At 39.5% G+C, this 12,192-nt stretch overlaps 2 protein-coding genes and 1 non-coding gene across 4 annotated transcripts in view; 2 read left to right on the top strand and 1 right to left on the bottom strand.

Moving 5' to 3' along the window:
- Positions 1-4,273, top strand: part of cxcl19 (chemokine (C-X-C motif) ligand 19) — a 4,657-nt gene extending 384 nt beyond the window's left edge. Inside the window, exons 2-3 of the mRNA XM_043244984.1 lie at positions 1,532-1,667; positions 3,320-4,273. Of these exons, the coding sequence (XP_043100919.1) occupies positions 1,532-1,667; positions 3,320-3,428 (245 nt within the window). The 3' untranslated portion in view covers positions 3,429-4,273. The remainder of the gene's footprint in view (positions 1-1,531; positions 1,668-3,319) is intronic.
- An 873-nt stretch (positions 4,274-5,146) lies between these two features.
- Positions 5,147-8,976, top strand: trmt10b (tRNA methyltransferase 10B). 2 transcript variants are annotated; one of them, XM_043244983.1, is made up of 9 exons: positions 5,147-5,580; positions 5,655-5,760; positions 6,361-6,488; positions 6,577-6,729; positions 6,828-6,906; positions 7,607-7,674; positions 7,764-7,887; positions 7,971-8,102; positions 8,198-8,976. In XM_043244983.1, exons 1-8 carry the CDS (start codon positions 5,266-5,268, stop codon positions 8,096-8,098), a joined length of 1,101 nt encoding a protein of 366 aa, XP_043100918.1. In that variant the 5' UTR covers positions 5,147-5,265; the 3' UTR covers positions 8,099-8,102; positions 8,198-8,976. The 2 variants fall into 2 exon arrangements, with proteins under 2 accessions (XP_043100918.1, XP_043100917.1); XM_043244982.1 differs by having other exon boundaries at positions 7,971-8,976.
- A 1,319-nt stretch (positions 8,977-10,295) lies between these two features.
- Positions 10,296-10,507, bottom strand: LOC122349824. The gene has a single exon (XR_006251517.1). It is a non-coding gene; the product is annotated as a small nucleolar RNA U3 (small nucleolar RNA).
- Positions 10,508-12,192: the final 1,685 nt, after the last annotated feature.

Raw genomic sequence — 12,192 nt, 5'->3', positions numbered from 1 at the left:
AAACCATTAGAATTTCTTTGATGGCTTCTAATATTGGCTGTTTTTTAATGGTCTGGTGCTTTATTAAAGTTTGAAGCTGGCGTAACTGGCGTAAATTTCTCCGGCGGAACAAATATTGAATCTTATTTCTAAAAAACAAACGCTAGGCCTACGACTGTACGTATATTCTCCACAATAGCTGAGCGGAAATCGCTCAAACCAATTTGAACTGAACGAATTGCTTCCTCGTGCTAACAAAAATGTCACGCTAATTAAAATGGATGTTGACACTGACCTGCGATGAGGGGATTCGCCGAGATCGCTGAAGCATATCGAAACAAGACCCGTTCGATTAAATCCCATGACTCTGACAGATTGAAAACTGATTCTGAAACTGATATTTCCAGCGCTGGGGTGTAACACATTTCAAGTAACTTGAGTCACGCAATCAGATCACATTATTGGACGTGGCTAGTAAAGTGATGCATTACTTTTTAACTTAACTTAGAACTTAGAAATATCTAAGGTACTTTTTCGAATTGGTAACGCCGGCAATTTTGTCAACTTTCTTCGAGATTCAGAAAAAAAATATATATATAGATACAGTATTCCTCAAAGTGAATAAAAACGGTTAGACGCAAACTCAGAATAAGACAAATTTAATTGATGTACTGTATTTAATCCCATTTTATTAACCAATAAATCGAATGCGTCATATTCCTCACGCAATTAGTTTGCAGCTTTCCGTTTAAATCGTCTCGTGAAACCTTTTACGTTTGTAAAAGAATAACGTTTTTAGATTAAAACCCAAACAAGCAAGCCCTGCCCAGGCTTTTCATGCTTTTTTAGAGACTACCAAAACTTTGGTAACACTTTATTTCGATTAATCCACTTTAGACGTTCTACAAAGAGTAAGTAATGCAACTAGCAGTTATTAGATTATCAGTAGACTGATTGCTCCAAAATATACAACATACTGACTATCAGAGACTGCAAGAGTATGTTCAACTTATATAGTAAACAAAAACTAGTTGACGTGTATAGTTAGCATGTAAGTGTAACCGTTTTTATAATCCCTGCTGAGAAAAACGAATCATCACAGCATGTGTAATGGTTTTACGGTTATAATGGGGCTTACTGGTTTTAATGGAGCCTCTACTGGCAATTGGTCACCTTCTATTGGTGGCTATCCTAAATCCTAATGGAGCAAGATGACGGTTTGTAATGTTTGCATCCGTATCTGTAGTAGAATCTCTGCGATGGTTCCTATTGTTCTTTCCAGCAGCAATTTCCCGAACATTTCGAGCCAAAAGCGCTAATCGAGCGCATGTTTCGCTCGAAGCGCGGCCGGTGACTCTCATGCGAGTCCCTGTGCTCGATTCCCACTTCAGCATCTTCCCACAGAACGGCCCCGCTTCACATTTCCTCAAAACCGATGCACGCCGGGGTGCTATTTTGCGCAAGAGCTTTAAATCACATGTCGGCGTGAGGTTGTGTAACCGGTGTAACGCGGTTTCTCAGCCGACTGACCGCGGTGTTCGCTCTTTCCCAGCCGTGCAGCCTCTAGGCGCGGGATACAACAGCCGCTGCGTGTGTCTGAGGCTGGAGTCCAGGATCATCCCTCAGGAGAGCCTGCGGCGCGTCGAGATCCTTCCCAGAGGCCCGCACTGCAAGACCACCGAGGTCATGTGAGTATTTCAGGTTACTATCAGGTCTTTCAATCCGCCTCTGGGTTACGAGACCCGAGTCCCAGGGTTGTCGAGTAATTTTCAGGGGAAGTTGCCAACGGAGAGTCATTTTTTTAGCTGGAAGTTGCTAAATCTGTGTTTCCCAACCCCCCCAAAACTGAATCAAACACATCTGATTTAACCCGTGAGCTCATTAGAAGAAGGACCTGAAATGTGTCGGATAAGGGAGACGTGTTGTGATGTCACGACGCCAAACCGTGCCACCGCATCGAGCAAATACATATTTATATACGCTCATTTAGATTCGTTCTACAACAAAACACATTTTTAACAAATGCAATTTGTTTCATTTTTTAATTAGTAAAACTACACATGAACAAGCATAGCTTTAGGCAGTGTGTTAGCAGTTAGTCAGAATGCTACACTCTAAAAAAAGTTTGTAAAATAGGACACAGTCTACTATGTTGAAGCTGCAGGCGCTCTGGCAGAACTGCGTGCGTCTTGCGGAAGAACATTGTAGCCGGATCTACTTCTTTCTCCTTTTATGGCTATGGCGAATCACGCGAGTGCCGCTGCGGTCCAGTCCTAATATAAATAGTCCGAATATAAACGCTTATTATAGGCGTACTGTAGTGGTTCAGGACAGGCCAAAAACATGGTTTGTAAAATGGATTCATGGTGCACTCGCTTATTATATACATTTTGTCAATTTTGAACAGGGATAAGTTACGGACTGCAGCTTTAATGTGAAGCAATTTTCTGCATTGATTTTTTTGCCGTTTTTTTTTTACCTGCATTTTATTTTATGTTTTTTGGGTTGCCGCGTTCTTTAATGAAGTGGATAATGTCCTGGAAAATGACTAAAACCTTTTCTATTGTTCTAGATATGTGTTTTTTTTCTTACAGTGCACTAGTTCAGCAATCACGGGTGCAAGCTGTGTATCATGAATGAACAATTATTCAATTATTCTGTTATTTCACAATATTATTAAATTATTGCAAATAGCAGCCAAATTAATTCACGTGATGTGTGCACCGCTAGCCGTTTGCCAAGCCGATAAATGTTTCCAGATCAATTTTAAAAGTGTTTTGCATAGACATTTAATTTGCAACTACGTGCAGTAAGCATTAATTTTGTTAGCTGATCATTATTTACACATTTGTGACCCTGGACTTGTGATCCGAGATTTGACAACATCTGAAAGCTGAAAAAAATAAGCTTAGCAAAGGACAGTATTTGAACATTTTAATTTAAATTGCATTTAAATGTATCCAAATTTAGCAATACATACCAATAAAAATACTTAAGACTGTATTTGGTCCTAATAAATCATTTTTATTTAAACCAATATCACTGCTGAGATGTTTTTGAAAGAGGCCTCTTCTGCTTGATCAAAAATGCTGTAAAAACTAATCATTAAAAAAATAATTTCTATTGGAATCCATTTTCAAACACAAAAACGAATTTTCAGCTTAATTGCTCCAGCATTTATTTTAAAATAGATATCTTTTGTGAGATAAAATACAAATACTTTTCAATTTGAAAAACGCTTTTAGTACAGTTTAATGCGTCCATGCCACGTAAGCATGCACCTTTTTTACTGAACTCAAACTTTGCAACTAATACATATTTTTTATCTTTATCTTTTCAGTGCTGATTTGTCGAGTGGAGAGAGGATCTGCCTGAACCCCAAAACAACATGGGTTAAAAAACTCATTCTGTTCGTCGAGAGAAAGGAGCGCGTGACCAAGAAAGAGTAGAAGACGTTGATGATAACCTTTTGATTTTCACTACTCACAACACTCACTAGAAGAGTTCATAACACTTATATGCTATCTTTTTGGTTCCTTCAGAAGATTTCTGTTCGTCTGTCTTGTATACTAGCCCCTCATTTCGATTGTTACGTGTTCGTCCTGATGAATATTTCCAGATGAACCAAAATGAGGTCCACACTACACGCTTATACTCTGATTGATTAACTGTTTTCGTTTTATACCGATACAATCAAAGTTTTCGATGTTGTCGTAATTGCACTTCCACTGATACAAAATGTTTGGATGATGGTTTTTAATAAATCTTTTCTCTTAAAAAAACTATTCTGCTCGGTGTCCTTTGAGGAGGTTAGTAACATTGCCTCGGTGAATAATGGTTTTCTTGCATATTGCATTTCACAATACGATTTCGGTCCAGATGTGGTTTTAAATGAGAGCTTGAGGCGATCAATTAATCACAAGCCTCATTCATTAACCCAAAAACGTACCGATAGCCCACTTGCTATAAATTTGCAAGCTGTCTTTGGATTTATTTTGATTTATTGCACGTGAGAAAGCAGTGATTTACAGGAAGCGGCCCGTTTTCACTTGTTATCAGTTTGACTGCAGATGAAATTCACCCGAAAGTTGAGAGCCGCTAGATTCAGATATGCTTTCATCGGCATTCTTTGTTATATTGGTGTGTATCTAGCGGACGATGTGTGATAGACGGATGTTTTTGGCCGAAATGAGTTATGGTGGTTTGTGATTGAGGATCAAACACATAAAAACTCTCTGTCTCGTGCACACACCGGGATTCCCCAATAAAGACGCTTATCATAAAAGTCTCTGAACTCATCTGGAATTTTTTATGACTCTGGCACTATGACACAGCCATGTCGTAACCTCACTGGGGTTATGAATCACTTGCACTGTGGGCTATACTACTGTCTCGTAAGTTCCATTGAATTATAAAAAGCTTCTGGTTAATAATGCGCAAGCCGTCGCAGAAACTACATGATAAAGATATATATGTCCGAGCACAGGCAAAAAAAATGCTAGTGCTGCATCGCGATTGATCGCATTCGACGTAAAAGGTTTTGTTTACACGGTATGTGTGTGTGTGTGTACGGTCTATTTTTATTAGAAACAGAAATACACAGCAGACCCACGTGTATAATGCAAAATGTAAAATTAAAAGATGCTAAATATTATGCATATAAAACATGTAAACATAAATAGAGAGCAAAACCAAATATAATGGAACTTGCTGCTTGTTGGTAGTTAGTAAGGTGGTTGTTGAGTTTAGGTATTGGGTAAGATTAGGGATGTAGATTAGCTCAAGTACTACAAGGCATTAATTAGCGCTAATAAACGGCTAATATGCTATTAGTATGCGTCCTGATACATGTAACCGCAGAATAAAGTGCTAACATAAGAATGTATGCTACCATAAGGTTATATATTGTATGAAAACCATGTATTGGCAATTTATTGCTTTAAATCGTTTTGAAAATGCAGCCGTTTTATTGTTTTTTTATGTTTATGAATGAAAACTAACGTATTCTCTACACGTAAGCAGAAGTTTATCTTCGCTTGTCTTCTTATATTATTGACCCGAATTGTTCACAATCCTAAACCTAAATTCAGTCAAACAGTTTACTGGATTTAGCAATAGTTACAGCGACGGCGAGGTAATCGCGTCATCACAGTGCGACCAAACGGCAACGGTTACAGCGACGTCATTACGTCGTTACAGTGCGACACGAGTCGTAGAGATTCGGCTAATAAACGTCCGCAGCGGTTTCGCGTGCTTTACAAGTTTTATAAAAGGTTTTTATGCTGGATGTATTGTTTTAGACGTTTAGCCATTACTCTTGGCGTCCTCTTTTATTTTGCCGGACATTATCTTCAGCAGCGTAACGTCGAACTCGCTTTCGCTTCGTTGGACTCTGTCTCCTCGTCTTCATATCCTCGAAACACACACAGCCCGCATTCATATTCATATAACGTCTTATTGTACGCGTCCAGCCCGCTTCACACAATGGAAGAAGAGAGCCGCAGCCGCGCGGAAGTCGAAGTCAGCTTAGATTTGCTGGAGCTGCTGCGCATCGACGTCGAGCACGAGCCCGCGTGCGACCGAGAGGAGACCACGTGCTCCGTAAGGCCGCTCTGCGTCATCACACAGGCATGCGTTCGTTTCCCCGCGCGTCACCTGTTTCACTGCTTCTGCAGAAGAACGTCATGCGCAAGCAGCGGAACTGGGAGAGAAGACTGGAGGCCAAGAGAAGCAGGAGAAGAGAGGAGAAACAAAGAAAGAAGTTCAACAAGGCCGATAAAGGTGATCAGGGGTTTAGTGGGTCGTGCTACCCGACGATCTCACCGTGTGAAGTGCGTTTTCACGGCCCGCTCGTGCATGTTGAATTTGCTATTTTAAGTATTCAAATGTAGCTATATCAGTTTGCACAAAAATATTAATTCTTGAACGTTTGAATCGGTATGTTGCAATGATTTCTGAAGGATCACGTGTCAACGGTTCTTTTAAAATAGCAATATTTATAATACAACTATAGTGCTTTTACTGTGTTTCCGATCAAATACATCCTTGGTGAGCTGAAGAGACTTGAGGAAACTTTTCACCGATCCCGGACGTTTAAACAGCAGTGTATGTGTGACCCTAGCACAGGTAGATTTGCAGCAATAGCCAAAAATGGGTCAGAATGTACTATTCTCCTTTTATGTCAAAATCATGTTGCATGAAGATGTTTGGTAAATGTTCTTACAGTAAATATATAAAAACATTGCTGATAAGTGATACGCACTGCTGAGAATTTAGCGATCCCCAGATTTTCTGAAAGTTTCGCATCTGCCAAATAGTGTCACATCTTGTTCATTCAGTAGCAGGCGCTGCTTCCTGACCGGTTAGGTGTTTGTCTTATAGATGCGAATGAGCCGCAGCTCAGTAAACGTGTCATTAAAGCGATGACCAAAGAGAGACTGGAGGAGGCCAGAGGAGCAGGACCCGGCCTGTGTGTCGATCTCAGCATGACGGACCGCCTGTCTGCCAAAGTGAGATTCACTGAACGCGCTCCACGCTCTGGCAGGTTGGTACCCGAGCCTGCTTGACAGGTAGAGTGGACTCTTTGTTTTCCCACAGGAAGTTAGCCGTCTTGCGTGTCAGATCAGGCGCCTCTACGGATGCAACAAGAAAGCCTCGCGGCCTTTCCGCGTGTTTCTGACGGAGTTAAAGGAGGACAGTCTACTACACGGAGAATGTGTTCGGATGAACGACGGCTTCCGGAATTATTTGGTTAGTCTGCTCTTCGGCAGTAAAAGCAGAGTCGTGTAGAAATGACGTACAGTAAACAGGCTATGTTGTTGTTGTTGTTGTCTTTCTGAATCTTACAGATTGATGTGACCGAGGAGAGCTGGTTTCATCTCTTTCCCTCTGAAGATGTGATATATTTAACCCCGGACTCAAATGAAGGTTTATAACACATATTCTATACTGCATTAAGCATTAGTTAAAAGTCAACATGAAATCAATATTTACCCTATTCGTTATTTTTTTAAATAAACGGTCCTGGTTTTATTGAGTTTATATATATATATATATATATATATATATATATATATATATATATATATATATATTAATATATTATTAATTTATATAAATGTGTATATTATATATATATATATATATATATATATATATATATATATATATATATATATATATATATATAATATTATTTACATAATAACATTAATTATTTTTAAATTGTTGCATGTTTCATTGGTGCACATGGTTTAGATGTTGAAAATATTTGTGGCATTTTTAATCAAAATTCTGTATTAACCTAATACTACTATATATTATAGCTATTATAGTATTTCTTAATATTATTTTAATTGCTTTTATCTTTATACTTAACTCTAGTTTTGTATTTGTGTGTGTGTGTGTGTGTGTGTGTGTATATATATACACAGACATTTTATTATTTTTACATTTATTTTATTTTGGTATTAGTAATTTTAGTACATTACAGTACATTACATTTATTTATTTTTTTGCCTATATAAAATTTTATTTTAATTTCATTAAAGTCATACATTTAGTAAAGCAAATACCATATCTCTTTCGTTTTAGTTCTGCGTAAATATTTCATGCGTTTCCCTATTAGCTTTAGAGTCCGTGGAGGAAGATAAAGTCTACATCCTCGGAGGTTTAGTGGATGAAACCATACAGAAGGTGAGACTAATACCGAAGGTGCATCAAAGGCGGGTATCTTAGTGGAGAAGCAGCTGAACTGAACGCGATCCTGTCCTGTGTTCTTTAAGAAAATAAGCTACACGAGGGCAAAAGAGCTGGGCGTTCGCACGGCGCGGCTGCCGATCGATGAGTACATGGTGAAGAGACCAAACTCCAAAAACTTCCACTCCAAAGTCCTCGCCATCAATCAAGGTGAGCCTTTACGCACTGCCTTCGAAATCCCGCTGGAAACTCGGTGTCGGTGTGTATAACTAGCCTGTGCCGGTGTGTTGCAGTGTTTGAAATCCTTCTGACGTTTCGGGACACCAAAGACTGGACCAAAGCGCTCGCTGCTGGAATACCTCCAGGAAAGGGTTACATGGTGCCATCATCTGTAGACACGCACCGGCTTATGAGCCCTTGAGCTTGTAAGTGTGTTATGAACTCGCCTGTATATTAGATAACTCAAAACCGTCATGTTTTTAAAATACTTGACTGCTTCTTTTGTATTCGGTTTTCTCAGGGATGGTTTTTGCACAAACACTGTCAACCTTAAAGCCTGTGGTTAACGGCCACCGGATCACATTACAAGTGATAAAGTGATGACAAACTGTGTCTTTTGCTGAAAGCCGTCTTTCGGTGTCAGGGAGTCTAGATGGTCTTTTACTGTATAGCGGCGCATTGGGCCTTTGTCTTTGTAATAACTAATCTTGAATTAGTTAAGCATCAGCGCACCCTGTTGGCTGATATCTGTAAAGGCATAATGTATTGCCTTCACTAAAGCCCACTGGAGATGGTGTGTATATATAAATGAACTCTCCCTCAGGCCATCCAAGGTGTAGATGAGTTTGTTTCTTCGTCAGATTTGGAGAAATATAGCAATACGTCACTTGCTCAGTGATGGATGCTCTGCAGTGAATGGGTGCCGTCAAGAATGAGAGTCCAAACAGCTGATAAAAACATCACAATCATCCACACCACTCCAAGCTAGTATCTGTAAATATTAAGCTGCAAAAATTGTGTGTGTGTGTGTGTGTGAATGAATGGCAAAGACACACAGTTTTGTTTGCCACATTGAAGTGTGTGAAGCTCGCGGTGATTTCAGCGTCTCAAAAAATGTGAATATTGTAAAAAAGCTTAATTTTTTGTAACTTATTTCAAAAAGTGAAACTTTCATACATATCTTGAATTTATTGCAGGGAAAGCAAAACATTAAAAAAAAAAGCGTTTTGTTTTAATTTTGATTATTACTGCTCGAAGTCCAGGATCTCAAACGTTTCATTAAATGACCTTTGATAGAAATTCCGGCTGTATCTTGTTTATTTGGTGCCACAATAATGAGGAAGACTGCTGGTTAAAGGTCACAGAAGGTCATTGCTGAAGGACTGGCTGTTCACAGGGTGCTGTATCAAAGCTGTGTTAAATTCAGAGTTTACGGTAAGGAAGAAATTGTGTAGGAGAATGTGTTCAAGCAACGGGGATGACCGCAAGCTTTACAATAACTGCCAAGCAAAGCTGATTCAAACTCTTGGGAGTCAGAGCATCAAGAGTCTCCACGCTCGGATATCTTCAGGAAAAGGGGCCACCAAGACGCTCCTGAAACAGAAACCACACCAGAGGCATCTTAGCTGGAATAAGGTGAAAAATAGTGGTCCAGGGTCCTCTTTTCAGATAAAAGAGCATTTTAAGCCCCACAGAACCCAAGCTGCTTGAAGTCCAGTGAGAGGTTTCTGAAGTCGGAGATGGTTTGGGGTGCTGTGACGTCTGCTGGTGTTTGTCCGCTACGTTTCATCAAGTCCAAAATCAGTGCAGCCTTCAGGTGATTTTGGAGCATTTTATGCTTCCGTCTTCTAAAAATCTTTATGAAGATGCTGATTAACTTTTCCAGCGGGACCTTCCCACAGTCACAAGACCACTTCCAAAGTGCTTTGCTGGCCGTGATATTGCTGCGCCTGACTGGTCGGCCAACACGCTTGACCTGAGGCCCATCTACAGGTGCATCTCAATAAATCAGTTTATCAAGTTTATTCTAGTTATTCAACTCAAATTGTGGAACTCGTGTATTAAATTGTGTATTACAGACCGAAGTAAAGTAGTTTAAGTCTTGGGTTCTTTTAATTGTGATGATTTTGGCTCGTATTTAAACAAATTAGAATACTTCATAAGACCAATATAAAACATATTTTGGAGAATTGTTGGCCTTCTGCCTCTTAATACACAGTAGGGGTTTGTGGCAAAGCCCGGGTTTCTTGGTAGTAGCCTTCAGCTCACCTGCATGGTCTAGAGTTTAGGACTGGTTAGCACTCCAACTTCTGGCACTTTCTACAGTAGGAGCAGGTGCTAAAGTCTGAAGACAACCTTTGACGTGTTGAATACTCACTAACTTAAGGGGCAACGGAAGCGCTTTTTATGAGACTTTCTTAAAATTCCTTTAAGAAACAATATAAAACAGAAACGACTAAATGGCTTCCGGAAGCTAATTTAACAGTATGTTTACAATTAAGAAAATGAGTACTTAGTTAACAGCTCAAACAAATGCGTAGTGTCCTACTGATTAGTAGAGCAACAATCATCAATCACTAAAGTTAATCTTAAATAATTTTAACAGGTTTCGGTTAATAACCACTCGGATCATGCACTCTTCCTCAATGGCTCCGATAGAGTCAGTGAACGTTCATCAATGGTAACTATCTGCGGTTAAACCGCAGACTATCACCCGATTCACGCTCAGAAGAGCACACATCACTCATCATCGTGGTTTGGGAGACTTAACTCTTTCGAAACACATTTCCAAGTTAGTAACTATAGAAATGATCCCTGAAAGTATAGTCTTAACTTGTCGGAGCGCGCGGCGGGAAGCCCGTCAAAGACACGAGGAGCCTCGAAGACGGTGATGCCCACTGACGTCACAGCGGACAGTGCGCACCGATGACTAAAACAACGCTTCAAACTCCTCGTTTCAAGAGGCCATTTCACTATAAACGGACGTGGTTGATACTTAATGACCACACATATTCAATGTTTTACGATATAAATGGACTTGTTTGATGAGGTCCGTAAAATTAAACGTTTCAGTATTGGCCGATGAAGCATCGGTGACTTAAACAACATAAAATGGATTTCTCAAACCCTTAACCTTTTTGCGACAATACATTTATTATAATGTGTTTAAGCACGGTGTAACTGAATTAAATGTTATTTCATTCAATAAAGAATGTAAAACATAAACTAAATTTGCAAATAGTGCCGTTACCCACAATCCTCCTCGGTGCCAGCATTCTTTTTCGTGGTGAGTAGGCTATATTTGTCATGTGTAATAAATCCAGTAGGCTAGGTTAATGTTAATAAAACTACGTTTGAAAATGATAACGCATATTAGTATATGTGTATTGTAGAGGTGACTAAATTTAAATATTTTGCGCATAGAGTGGTGCTACAGATAACTACGTCCGGTCATGCACCTCGACCTTAAGTAACGTTCCGGGATAGAAAAAAAACAGTTACATGTCTCAACCACTAGCTGTTAATATGCTAAAGTATATTACTGTGTTATAACAGCATATGTGTACTACTAACACGGTTTTTAACATATAACAGAAACAGTACGAACATAGTGAGCCAAATAATGTTTCGGGATTCTCAACATCATTTAGAATATAAAAGGTGTATATCCAGAGATCAGAGTCTAAACGTGATCTCAGTTTTATTTATTTGTTTGTTTATGTTTTATGTTGTTTATTGATATCCAGGAATCATATCAAATGTGATCTAAATTTCCCTCCTCATTTCTTTCTTTGTTTATGGTCATGGATATCAGAACGTGATCTAAAATAGATGAATTTATTTATTCTTGGGCTTGGACATCCAGGGATCAAAATCTAAATGCGATCTGAATTTGTTTGTTGATTTAATATTTGTTAATGTTACTTGCGTGATGATGATAGTTGTCACGATCTGGGATTTGAGGACTTGTGAGTCAGTTGATGGATCTAACGTGTGACTTTTGGTGAAAAGCTCGTGCCCACATATGTTTCACATTTCACGCCAGACAGACCGAGCATGTATGTGATGGATGATATGAATTGCAGTAGACTTTTTTTACGCAGATTAAACGTTTAAGCAGGTAAATGATACATTTGTTTTGTGCTTCGGCTTCATATTAGAGACAACCTCTCTATCTCTCTCTCTTTGTCTCTCTCTCTCTCTCTCTCTCTCTCTCTCTCTCTCTCTCTCTCTCTCTCTCTCTGTCTCTCTCTGTCTCTCTCTCTCTCTCTCTCTCTCTGTCTCTCTCTCTCTGTCTCTCTCTCTCTCTCTCTCTCTCTCTCTCTCTCTCTCTCTCTCTCTCTCTCTCTCTCTCTCTCTCTCTCTCTCTCTCTCTCTCTCTCTCTCTCTCTCTCTCTCTCTCTCTCTCTCTCTCTCTCTCTCTCTCTCTCTGTCTCTCTCTCTCTCTCTCTGTCTCTCTCTGTCTCTCTCTCTCTCTCTCTCTCTCTCTCTCTCTCTCTCTCTCTCTCTCTCTCT

This window comes from Puntigrus tetrazona, chromosome 7 (genome assembly GCF_018831695.1).
Source record: "Puntigrus tetrazona isolate hp1 chromosome 7, ASM1883169v1, whole genome shotgun sequence".
NCBI classification, from domain to species: Eukaryota; Metazoa; Chordata; class Actinopteri; order Cypriniformes; family Cyprinidae; genus Puntigrus; species Puntigrus tetrazona.
Note: the sequence above shows the minus strand (reverse complement) of the source record. Positions and strands in the feature narration are given on the sequence as shown.

Coding starts and splice junctions, on each gene's coding strand:
- trmt10b (XM_043244983.1), top strand. CDS start 5,266: ATGTATTGTTTTAGACGTTTAGCCATTACTCTTGGCGTCCTCTTTTAT. Junction 6,907..7,606: donor AACCCCGGACTCAAATGAAG/GTTTATAACACA, acceptor TTTCCCTATTAG/CTTTAGAGTCCGTGGAGGAA. Junction 7,675..7,763: donor TGGATGAAACCATACAGAAG/GTGAGACTAATA, acceptor GTGTTCTTTAAG/AAAATAAGCTACACGAGGGC.